This window comes from Acanthamoeba castellanii (genome assembly GCF_000313135.1).
Source record: "Acanthamoeba castellanii str. Neff unplaced genomic scaffold scf7180000083623, whole genome shotgun sequence".
Taxonomy (NCBI): Eukaryota; Discosea; order Longamoebia; family Acanthamoebidae; genus Acanthamoeba; species Acanthamoeba castellanii.
This window is the reverse complement of record NW_004457379.1, coordinates 1-11,265: the sequence shown is the minus strand read 5'-3', so window position 1 is coordinate 11,265 and position 11,265 is coordinate 1. Positions and strand designations below refer to the sequence as shown.

Sequence of the window (11,265 nt, the reverse complement as noted above, 5' to 3'; positions counted from 1 at the left end):
CCAGTGTGCACTGACCTTGAGAGCAGTGTGTGTTGGGGTCGCCTGCAGCATGTGCTGATAGTGTGCAGCATGCTGGTGCCCATGTAGGCCAGTGTGCCACCTTGGGTTGCATGTTTGTGTTGGAGTGTCATGCTGTCAACACTGCTAGCAAACCTTTGACAAATGCATGCATACCACCAGGCCATTGTTGTTTTAGGCCTGTGACAAATGCTCCAGCAAGCATGGTATGTGTTTGGTGCAGTGCCAATGGCCAATGCCTGCTCTTATGGTAGTAAGAAAGGATGATGATGATGAAGCTGACTAGAACCCTGACAGCAACAGTGGTGGATGATGTGCCACCTTTGAGTGCTCACCTGACAGACTTGGCAGTGTGCAGTGATGCTTCCAGCCATGTGATGATGGTGTGCATGTGATATCTGCAGTTCATTCATCCTCCAGCATGATGGCAAGCTGAGCTGAATTGAATTGGGTTTGTGTAGGACAGTGTGGCTGGTAGAAGCTAAGGTGGGTGTCTGCAAGCCCAGGATTGTTAAGGTGGTGTTTAATTCCTAGTCTGTTCCCCTCCAGCTCTGACAGGATGTTGCATCCCTACTGCTGTGGGCTGAACTACAGACCTACAAGTTTGCATGGGACATCTGCATGGAGGAGACCACAACTATCAAGCAGCAGACTGCACAGGAGATGACCATCACCACCATGCACAGTTCATTGGTTGTTCCCTACATGGCCACTGTGGGCAAGTTCTATGCAGATGTGGGACTGTTGGAGGTTGCTTCCAGAGGTGTGCTTACAAGCAAGAACAGCTACCACTCCAACACCTCATGGAAGGAAGTCCCCTTGCCTAGAGCACAGGTGGCCTCCAGTGCGCCTCTCAAGCAGGCTCCTTGAAAAAAAGAAATAAATAAAATGCATGTTCTTGCTCAGAACAAGAAGGAAGCATAAGCTGAGGATTTCACTTTGATGTCTGGTGGTGCCTGGGCTGGTGGACTTTCTTATGCTGGGATTGGCTAGCTCCAATAGTTATAGAAAATTCACTTTTAAAGTAGGACTACTCGAAGGCCTTCTCGAGGTCGGCAGCGAACTGGAGGGCGACCTTGATGGTGCGCTCGAGGTGGGTCTTGTTCACCGGCACACCCTCGGTCTTGGCCAGCGCCAGCGCCAAGCGGATGATCGTCCTGATCTGTCGCCTGCGCACATCATTCATGATACCCGAACAGAGAGTAAGACTAGCAACAGTGTTGATAATTGATCATAGCTAACGGATAGAGGACGCACCCATTGATGTCGTAAACGCAGAGCTCGGCGGGGTCGATGCCGCTGATGTTGGCCACCTGGAGCAGGGTGGTCCAGATCTGCGTGCGCGAGTCCACGCCCAGATCCTCGTACTTGATGGCAACACTGATGCGCGAGTGGAACGCCTTGTCTGTTGTTTTTTTGTTATCATCATTGGCGTGTGGCCTTTCGGTCGAAAAGAGTCTTATAATTCCATGTAATCTAGCATTCTATTGCAATATTATAATAATATTCTAGAAAGAGAGTAGGGGGAGAGTACCGAAGCACTTGACGCGGTTGGTGGTGAGGAAAAGCACGCCCTGGTGGTACTCGAGCAGGCGCAGGAAGATGCCCACCATCGCATTCCTCTTCACGTCGTTCTCCGTCCGCTTCTCCAGGACTGCAGTCCGACCACGCACCGGTGCGTCAGTGTTGTGCGTGTTGCGTGTGTCGTGTCGTGTGTCGTGTTGCGCGTGTTGCGCGTGGGTCGTGCACGATCAGCAGGGCAGGCGTACAGACGTCAGCCTCGTCGAGCAAGATGACGGCGTTCCACGAGCTCGAGACCTCGAGGATCTCGGTGAGCTTCTTTTCGAGTTCGTTGGTGTCCGTGCCCAGCTCGCCCACGCTCACCGAGTACAGCGGCCTGTGCAGCAGCTCGGCCACCGACTCTGCCGTCAACGTCTGTTGCGTCGCTTGACCCGTTAGCAAGCGTTGTGTGCGTGTGCTATGGTGCGTGTGTGGTGGTGTGGTGTGCGTGTGTCGTGTGTCGTGTGTCGTGTGTCGTGTGTCGTGTGTCGTGTCGTGTGTCGTGTCTCGTGTGTCGTGCTATGGTGGTACGTACCTTGCCAACGCCAGGGCTTCCGTGGAGGAGGAAAATGCAGCCGCCGCCCTTGCCGCTGATGATGTCCGAGAAATCGGCACTGTTCTCCACCAGCGACCTGATCAACACCTTCTTCTCCTCCGGCAGCACCAGCCTGGCCAAAACGCACCACGTGCATGTGTGAGCAAAACGACACACAACGCACGGCACGACACACGCACACAGCGGCACGACACACGACACTTACTTGTGGAAGGCCTGGTCGTCGAACTTGACTTCGTCGAGCTCAGCCACGCTGAACTCGCCCCACTTCTTGGCACTGAAGCTGAACCCGAGAATCGTGGGCCACGCCTACACATCACAAGCAGTGGTCAATTTAAGGTTGTGGGGTGCATGGGGTGGAGGGTGGCGGTTAAGGTGGCGGCTGAGCTCAGCACCATGAACAGCTTCTCGTCGGGGATGGCCTCGAAGCTGTTGGTCTGCTGATTGTACTGGTCCTGGTTGAGTCCGCCCAGGTCGGCCGAGCGCGAGTTGGGGTTGAGCCGGTTGAAACTCACGCCGTCGAGCATGCAGCGCCCATCGGCCTTGTAGAGCTGGTAGCCCCACCAGCCCTCCTTCTGGGCCACGTAGCCCTTGTAGGTCTGGTAGTGCACACCCACCGCCAGTCGCGCAAACTGTGTGCGTATGCGTGTGCGGTGGCGCGTGTGCGTGTGCGTGTTATTGATGAAGATGTGGGTGGCGAAGACCGATGATGATCGGTGGAGGGCACCTTGCGGCCGCGCGCGGTGATGGTTGCTTCGGTCTTCTCGTCGAGGAGGCGCAGGGGCAGGTCCTCCAGCTTCCGGGTGCCGACATAGGGCAGCACGCGGAACGACTGCGACGTGGTGTAGAACTAACAACGACACGCGTGACACGTGTGATGACGTCAGCAACAGATTCACTTAAAACCGGCGACCACCCCGCTCACCTCCTTGCCGTTGGCCTTGATGACGGAGCCGTTGACTTCGAAGCTGGGAAAGATGCCGCCGCGGTACTGCGACGACACGATCTCTGAGAGGGAGAAGATGATTATAGTCAGACCTCAGGTTGTGGGCAAGCTTGGTGGTTGAGCATGTGGGTGTACCGGCGCCGACCGAGAAGTTGGTGTCGGTCTTGCCGACCACCTTCTTGCCCTTGGTGAACAGGTACCACAGGGCGCGGTAGCTGATCACACCCTGCCTCACCCCACCACCAAACAAATCGTGTGAGCTTATATAAAAAACAGACAAACATCATCGATGTGAGCGAGGCACGCACCTCGGCCAGCATGTTGTCGTAGCGCTTGACCATGTCGCCATACAGGGTGTCCAGGAACCCCTGCAATTCGGCCACGTTCTCCAGTTGGACCAGCTGCTTCAGTTGGTTCCTGTGCAACACACCAGTTTACAAAGCTTCTTCTTGTTGCTATGCAATGGCAGCCCCGGGCCGCCGCGTACCTGGCCTGGAACAGCTCGTCGGCCTTGGCCGTGGGCGGCTCCGCGTACAGCGAGTCCACATGCTGCGGCCCCCCACGACACAATGCCAAGTCAGCATAAAGAAATAAAATATAAAGAAATAAAATGAAATCGGTTTCACTGAAACCAAAAACTGAAGTTAAAATAACATTAATTGTTTGGCTGACGTACCACCCAATTGCGCAGGTACTGGATGAGCTGGGCGTCCTTGACGGTGACGATGTGGTCGTGGTCGATGATCTCGTTCGTCTCTCGGTGACGCACCGGCACCTTCTTGACGTCGAACGCCTCGTACTCCTGCTGGTCCGCGGCGCCATCGATGCCGGCAGTGGCAGAGGTCAGCGACTTGATGGAGCGCTTGTCCTTCTTGTTCATGCGCTCGAGTAGCAGCTCGTTGAGCTGGCGCAGCTTGGCCAGCTCGTCCTCCTGCGCCTTGAGCTTGGCCTGCAGCTCGTCGACCGCCGCTGAGGCTTCCGTTGCCACCTGTTGCTTGTCTTCCATCTCTCCACTTGCTTGCTTGGGTGTTTGTGCACAGCGTCAGGGGGCGAAGTTTGTTGGAGTGGGAGTGGGTGAAGTGAAGATCGGCTGACGTCAGCAACCCTTTCAAGTGATGGTTAAAGGGTGCGCTAACGTCAGCAGATCAAATGAGTAGAAGTTCGTCAGAAGTTTCTGGTGGTCATTCACAAAGAGGCGCGCTGCCACACTGTTCGGCAACAACATGCAGGAGGACGAAAAGCATGCGGCCGCGGCCAGCCGGGAGGAGAAGGGTAAGTCGCGAGCGCCCGCCGAATTGGACGAAGAAGAAGCCGAGGAGCCACCACGAGAGGACAAAGAAACTGGTGCCACGACGAATGCGACGAAGAGGAAGAAGAAGCTGCTCATGATCACCACGGGCACGCGCGGCGACGTGCAGCCGTTCCTGGCTCTCGGTTCGCCTCAACCACCCTCTTGTTAGTTGCATTCCTTAGTGGTGCTGGAATGTTGTTTTTGGTAAATTTGAAAAAAGTCACTAAACACCATGGTGTGGTCCTCCAGCGCTCGAGCTCCAAAAGGAGGACAAGTGGGATGTGGCCATCGCTACACACGGATGCTTCGCCAGCTTTGTCGAGGTTGGCCACTTTCACTCACTTCCACCCATCAGCTGGCATCGTCTTTGACCATATCTCGGCTTCCCTTGTAACAAATTGTTTGGCTTGTTGCTATGCGCACAGGAGCACACGGCCGGAACGGTGCGGCTGTACCCCTTGGAAGGCGACCCGGGCGCCATTCTGCACTCGGACCAGTTCGTCAAGGCCGCCTACGAGGGAGGTGCGCACCACCTTCCCCCTCTCTTCTCTCTGTCGTCTGTCGGCTCAGTCTCGGGCGGCCCGCAGGTATGATGGACATGGCCAACATTCTTCTCGAGGAGACGAAGAAGGTGGCCGAGATCAACTACCGCCTGAGCTGGGCCGCGGCGGACGACTACCGCCCCGACCTGATTCTGGCCAGCGCCGTCTCCATCAGCGAGGTACGCACCACTGCATTATTGGTGCATCAGCAATTCAACGCACGGCCGCACACACGCACACGCACGACCGCACACGCACGCACGTACGCACACACGCAGGGTTTGGCGATTGCGCAGAAGTTGAGGCGCCCGTTGGTGATTGGTGCTTCCATCCCGTTGTACCCGTCGCGCGAGTACGCCCTGGTGACGGTCCGGGCCAAGCCCTTTTCGGTCGGCGTCTTCAACCTGATGCTCCACTGGCTCGTCTTTAAGAGTACCTTCCCCCCCACCCACTCGCAAGGCACCCACGCATGGCACGACACACGTGAAACGACACCCGCGTCAATGTCACTCACCTGATGTCACCGCGACGCGCTCAGCTGGTTGGGCTCTTACGGGGGGGCCGATGATCAACAAGTTCCGCAAGGAGCTGGAGCTGCCGCCGCAGAAGTCCTACCACATGGACGCCGCGCCCATGCTATGCTTCTACAGCGAAGAGGTCCGTTTTCTGCACAAGCACTGCATCGTGTCATTCGCGCACTCACCCATGTGTCGTGTCTCGTGTCGTCTCATCTCGATGGTGGGTACCACCAGGTAGCTCCGCGCGCGCATGACTGGCCCGAGTTCGTGAGGGTCACCGGCTACTGGACCATACGGCCCTCATCCGACCAACAGCTTCCGGAGGTATCATGTCGCCACCACCGCTCACATATTCAAGTCTCATCATTACGCGCGTGTCGTCTCGTCTCGTCTCGTCTCGTCTCGTGTCTTGTCGTGTCATGTCGTGTCGTGTCGTGTCGTGTTCAGGAAGTTGAAGACTTTTTGAGCGCGGGCGCTCCGCCGGTGTACATGGGCTTCGGGTCGATGCCGCTCAAGGACGCCCGGGCGACCGCCACTCAATTCGTGGCTGCGCTGGAGCGCCTGGGCATGCGGGGCATCCTGTGCAGCGGGTGGTCCAAGGAGGGCTTCCACGAGGCCACGCAGGGCCACCCCCACGTGCTCCTTGTCAAAGACGTGCCCCACGAACTGCTCTTCCCTCGCTGCTCCATCGTACCGCCACCATCATCAATTAGACACACACCACACACACCACACACCACACACACCCAACCCACTTCACACATGGGATGTGATGTTAGGCGATCCACCACGGAGGCGCTGGGACCACGGCTGCTAGTCTACGGGCCGGCATTCCCACGATCATATTTCCCTTCTTCGGTGACCAGCCCTTTTGGGCGCACAGGGTACAGTGTGACGCCTCTCTTGGCCAGCCTCCCATTTTGACCGAATGGAGGCACGCACGTTGATTGTAGCTGGCCGAGCTGGGCGTGGGTCCGCCGGAGGTGGTGCCGCTGAAGGAGATGACGCAGGAATCGCTCGAAGCTCAGATCGTCGCTACCGCCTCTGATGGTTCGTCCAACGCACATGCACTGCCGCACACGACCGCACACACACGTCTGCGCACTCACACTTGGTTCCTCGGCCCAGACATCAAACACAAGGCCGCCCGATTGGGGGAGGTGCTTCGCTCGGAAGAAGAGGACGGCGTGCGGGTGGCGGCCAAGTGGCTCGACATGTACAGCAGAGAGACGCGCACCGCACCGAGCAGCGACCAACCAGAGCCGCACATGCGTTGGGTTCCAGACGAAGAAGTACGTGGCATGATCTATGTTCAAACATGCTTGAGTGTGTGACTAACACATTGTATGTGGTTGTTTCGATTTGATGTAGTGTGCTGAGTGCCAGGGCTGCGCAAAGGCGTTTGGCTTGTTGTTGAACAGGCGACATCACTGCCGCGTGTGTGGTGGCATCTTCTGCGCAAGCTGTCTCACCCAACAGCGCCTTCTCAACTATCCATTCAACCAGCCTCAGCTTGTCTGTGGCCCATGTACCCCTCACCAGTTGGCTGTTTAACAAGCGTGTGACAAACAAGTAAAAAAAGGATTGTGGTCCCTGGCGTGGGTTTAGGGTATTCTTGGAATTAGTGTGGTGGTGCCATCACGCCACCCAAACTCAAAACTGTCCACCACACATGTTTCATTCAACATGAACTCAATTCCCCCTCCACCACCACCTTCTCTCTTCCATCGAACCTCATCACTCCATCCCTCTTTCTCCTCCTCCTCTGTTTCCTTGTTCATCTTTTTCCTCTCAGCCGTCGTTGCTGTCTTGTTGTAGTCACCGCTCTTCTTCTTGTTGTTGATGGCGCGTAGCGAGTGGAGGAGGGCCTCGGCCTTGTCCTTGCGGATGTAGGCGATCGTGAGGTGCGGCTTGTAGTTGTTCCGGCCCTTGTCCGACGTCGACTGCGTCGGGTGCCGCCCCAGCCGCCGGAACAGATCGTTCATCGGCTTCGTCGCCGCCACATTCACCACCACCACCGCGTAGTACCCACTGTGTGCGCGCGTGCGTGTCATTGTAAGCGCTTGGTATGACACACACGACACACACACACACGACACACGCGACACACACAACACGACACGCATGGTCACACGTACGACACACACACACGACTGCATGGCACGGCACGACACGCACGGGGTGGTGTGCCTGTTCCAGATCGCGACGCGGCCGAACTGGAGGTCGAAGTGGTCGGGCTGGTCGTCGGACTGCAGGTCGCGCCGGATGGCTTCGAAGTCGACCTCGCGCAGGCCGCCCAGGATGGTCACATGCGGTTCGGTGACGCGCATGCACGGCGGCAGGAACACGGACGACATCGCACCAGCGGTCATCTTCTTATTCTTCTTGTCGTGAACTGGCACAGCTTGCTTTTTGTTCTTGATGGGCTTCTTTGATGAACCGGAAGATGGAGATGGAGATGGAGCATTGAGAGAGGCGGGATCGAAGAGCCAATCGTCGGGAATGTGAGCCTGGCTCCAGGACAAGATGCGTTGGGCGATCTCGTCAGGCAGCTTGAAGTGAACCGTCGCCGAACGATAGATGGGAGGACCGCCCCCATCTCTTCGCGCCTCTTCGCTTTCCATTTATTTAATCTTTCACCCTTTTTTTTTGTTTGTTATTATTTTATTATTTACATCCCGCGCCTTTTGAGTGAACTAAGATGCAGAAGAACGCAGGAATGGTGGAGACAAGATTGTTGTTTATTTACACCCTCATTTTCATTTGATATATTTTAATATTTGTGGATGTCTCTTCGCTCTTCGCTGTTGAGAAATTACAATGTGAAACTCTCTTCTTTCTTTCATTCTTCGTTCTTTTTGGGGCCAGGCGTGCACGAAACTTAGATGAGGAAGGCCGCGTGGATCGAGGCCTCGGCATCCTTCTTCTTCTTGTTCGAGATGACCAGCGGCACGAGCTGGTCCTGCCTGCACGCTCGCCGCAAAAATGGATGCTGTCCGCCGCACACACGCAACACACATCAGCGCACGAACACGACACACAACACACGCGCGCAACACACACGACACACACGCGTGGTACCTGGAGCATCTGGGCGGCGGAGGGGCGGTCGACGGGATCCATAATGGTACACTGTTCAATGAAGTCCTTGAGGTCGGGGGACATGCCGCCGGGGTTCTTGAACGCCGGCCTGCCCTCCTTGGCGATCATGTAGAGCGCCTTGAGCATCGGCTCGCCCATGTAGGGCGGTTCGCCCTCCACCATCTCCAGCGCCATAATGCCGAGCGACCACACGTCCACGTTCGTCTGTTTATGTTTCGTGTGTGTGTGTGTGTGTGTGTGTGTGTGTGTGTGTGTGTGTGTGTGTTTCATGTGTGCGTGTGCGGTGGTGTGCGTAAGTGTGTGAATTCAACACAACACGCGCGCATGGGGTTCACCTTGTATTTCTTGCCGGTGACGACCTCGGGGGCCATCCAGTAGGTGGTGCCCACGACGGAGATTCTCTCGTCGGCGAATCCGCCGCCCAGCTGCGCGCCGTAGCCAAAGTCCGTGATCTTGACCGCGCCGTCGAGGCCCACCAGGATGTTGTCCGACTTGATGTCGCGGTGGATGATCGGATGCGGGCGCGTATGCAGATAATGCAAACCCTACATTGTGTGCGTGTGCGTGTGGCGTGTGGCGTGTGAGCGCACTCGCGAGAAGAATGTTTGGAATGAGGAGTGAGAGAGTACCTCGAGCGTGGCCTTGCAGATGGCGGCCATGTGGTCCTCTCGCACCTCGTGGCGGATGTTTTCGATGATCTCGGTGAGCGATCCTCCCTCGACGAGCTCCATCACCACCCACAACGAACCGCCAACAATGTAACTGTGCCGACACAAACGAGACATCGCCACGTCAGCAACCGCGGCAGTATCGAGCAGTCGGCGTCAGCGCACGGCGCTCGCGGTGGTGGTGGGGTGGGGTGGTGGTGGTGGTGGATGCGTACCTGTCAATATATTGTACGATGGCGGGGTGACGGCTTTCGCTCATGATTCGGATCTCGTTCACCAGGATCTCCCGCTTGATCTGCTTGGCCATCACCATCTGTTTGATCGCCACCAGCTTGCCATTTCGCGAATCCGTGGCACTGTAGACCGCTCCGGACGCTCTGCACGCATCACATTTGTCTCAGCACCACACACACACACACACACACACACACACACACACACACACACACACACACACACACACACACACACACACAACCGCACACGTGGCACGACAAGACACGCACACGCACACACGACAGGGTTGGAGAGTACCCTTGCCCAAGAAGCTGCATGCCCGAGTAGAGGGTGAGCGGGTCCTCGTGCGACACCAGGTCCTCGACGTCGACGTCGGGTCCGAGGGTGGGCAGCGCTTCCATCGAACCGCCGCCACTTCCGTTGTGGCCGTTGTCGCTCGGGCCGTCCTCCTCCCGCGGTGCGCCGACGGGGTGAGGCTGGTGGCAGGGGATCGGCGGCGCCTGGAACGAGGGCTTGGGCAGCTGCTGGGGCATGGGCGGCGCACCGCCCCTGCCGCGGCCGGTCGGTGGCGGTGGCCGCATGGGCGCCGAGCCGGGTGGACCACCCGAGCCGGGAGCCGAGGGCAGCGGTGCCCGATAGGATAGTCGCTGCCCGCCTCCGCTCCCGCTGAGTCCGCCGCCGCGGCCCGCCGCGATATATGAAGGCTGAAGGTGCGGAGAAAGAAGAAGAAAGAAAGAAAGAAAGCGACAGAAAAAGAACGAAAGAGAAATAGAACAAAGAGCGAAGACGACGTCAGGTTAGACCAAGGTTGCTCAGCGCAATCGGCAAAAACGAAAGAACGAAGAGAGAGAGAGGGGGGGAGGGAGAAAGAGAAGACGAACCTTTTGGAGTCCGCTGGCGGGGATGGGAGGAGATTGGATGGCACTGCCGGTGGGAGAGGAGCGCGGCGAGGCGGCGGGCGAGAAGGAGGCGGGAGAGGCGGGAGCTGAACCGCCGATGGACGAACCGGGCGGGGGCGGGAGGGGTTTGGCGGGGATGGGCGTGCGATAGGGCGATCGCGCCACCTTGGAACCGGCCGTGGCCGACCCCGACAGCGTCCGCGCATGGCCCCGGCCGCCTCCCGGCTCGTAGCGTTGCGCGCCCGAGCTCGCGCTTGAGTGCAGCGGGTGTGGGTTGTCTGGGCGCGTTGCCGGGAGCGAAAAATGATGATATTAGAATTATAATTCGAAATTGTCCTAATAAAGATAAAATCAAAAAAAAGGCAGAGGGGCGGTACTTGTGGGAGGGCTGGGTTGTTCATCCTCGCGGCCGAGAAGGTGATCGTGGAATTGGATCACCGCGGCTAGGGTGGTCGTGTCCTCCTGCATCTGTTCCTGCGTGATGCCTGACGCGGCCAGTCGCGTCACCCATTCCTTGGGCAAATTACCCTGTGCACACACACACCCCACGTCACATCCTTAGCCATCTTCACCTCCAATCCAACACTATCAAAATAATAATCCTTATAGCATGATAATTCGAATGGGCAGGAGTGCCATTGAGAGCCCCCCCCCCCAAATAATAAATTGACATAATTCGTTCAATTGAAAGCGTAGTGGATTCGAGAGAATGGAAGGAACTGGCAAACCATGGGAGGAAGGTGTAGTACCTCGAACTTGCCCGTCTCTTTGTTGAAGCCTACGTGGTACTCTTGGCGGAAGGAAATGGGGGCCGAGATGGGTGTGTCATTTCCTGGAGAAGAGGTGAATCGGGCTGAGACAGCCCCCACCTTTTTCTTGAACCAGCCTCCGTCCATTGTGTGTGCTGTTAAGAAGTCCTAGATCTCTC

The 11,265-nt window shown here is 57.1% G+C and overlaps 3 protein-coding genes across 3 annotated transcripts; 1 reads left to right on the top strand and 2 right to left on the bottom strand.

Annotated features, from left to right (window-relative positions):
* Positions 1 to 1,048: 1,048 nt before the first annotated feature.
* On the bottom strand, positions 1,049 to 4,086 carry ACA1_011280 (ATPase, AAA domain containing protein; the record flags this gene model as incomplete). Its single annotated transcript, XM_004336934.1, has 13 exons — positions 1,049 to 1,187; positions 1,276 to 1,423; positions 1,553 to 1,672; positions 1,788 to 1,953; positions 2,114 to 2,246; positions 2,340 to 2,443; positions 2,530 to 2,766; positions 2,862 to 2,984; positions 3,060 to 3,142; positions 3,216 to 3,306; positions 3,389 to 3,497; positions 3,568 to 3,629; positions 3,757 to 4,086. 13 exons carry the CDS (start codon positions 4,084 to 4,086, stop codon positions 1,049 to 1,051), a joined length of 1,845 nt encoding a protein of 614 aa, XP_004336982.1.
* Positions 4,087 to 4,303: 217 nt separating this feature from the next.
* ACA1_011270 (UDPglucoronosyl and UDP-glucosyl transferase superfamily protein) lies at positions 4,304 to 6,985 on the top strand (the record flags this gene model as incomplete). Its single annotated transcript, XM_004336933.1, has 12 exons — positions 4,304 to 4,514; positions 4,621 to 4,694; positions 4,797 to 4,893; positions 4,959 to 5,092; positions 5,192 to 5,345; positions 5,452 to 5,570; positions 5,666 to 5,755; positions 5,879 to 6,121; positions 6,211 to 6,315; positions 6,385 to 6,481; positions 6,560 to 6,723; positions 6,812 to 6,985. The coding sequence occupies 12 exons, from the start codon at positions 4,304 to 4,306 to the stop codon at positions 6,983 to 6,985; spliced, it is 1,662 nt and encodes a 553-aa protein (XP_004336981.1).
* A 1,327-nt stretch (positions 6,986 to 8,312) lies between these two features.
* On the bottom strand, positions 8,313 to 11,233 carry ACA1_011260 (myosin I heavy chain kinase; the record flags this gene model as incomplete). The annotated part of the gene is made up of 9 exons (XM_004336932.1): positions 8,313 to 8,393; positions 8,513 to 8,737; positions 8,869 to 9,078; positions 9,163 to 9,295; positions 9,417 to 9,578; positions 9,736 to 10,142; positions 10,320 to 10,615; positions 10,715 to 10,865; positions 11,087 to 11,233. The coding sequence occupies 9 exons, from the start codon at positions 11,231 to 11,233 to the stop codon at positions 8,313 to 8,315; spliced, it is 1,812 nt and encodes a 603-aa protein (XP_004336980.1).
* Positions 11,234 to 11,265: the final 32 nt, after the last annotated feature.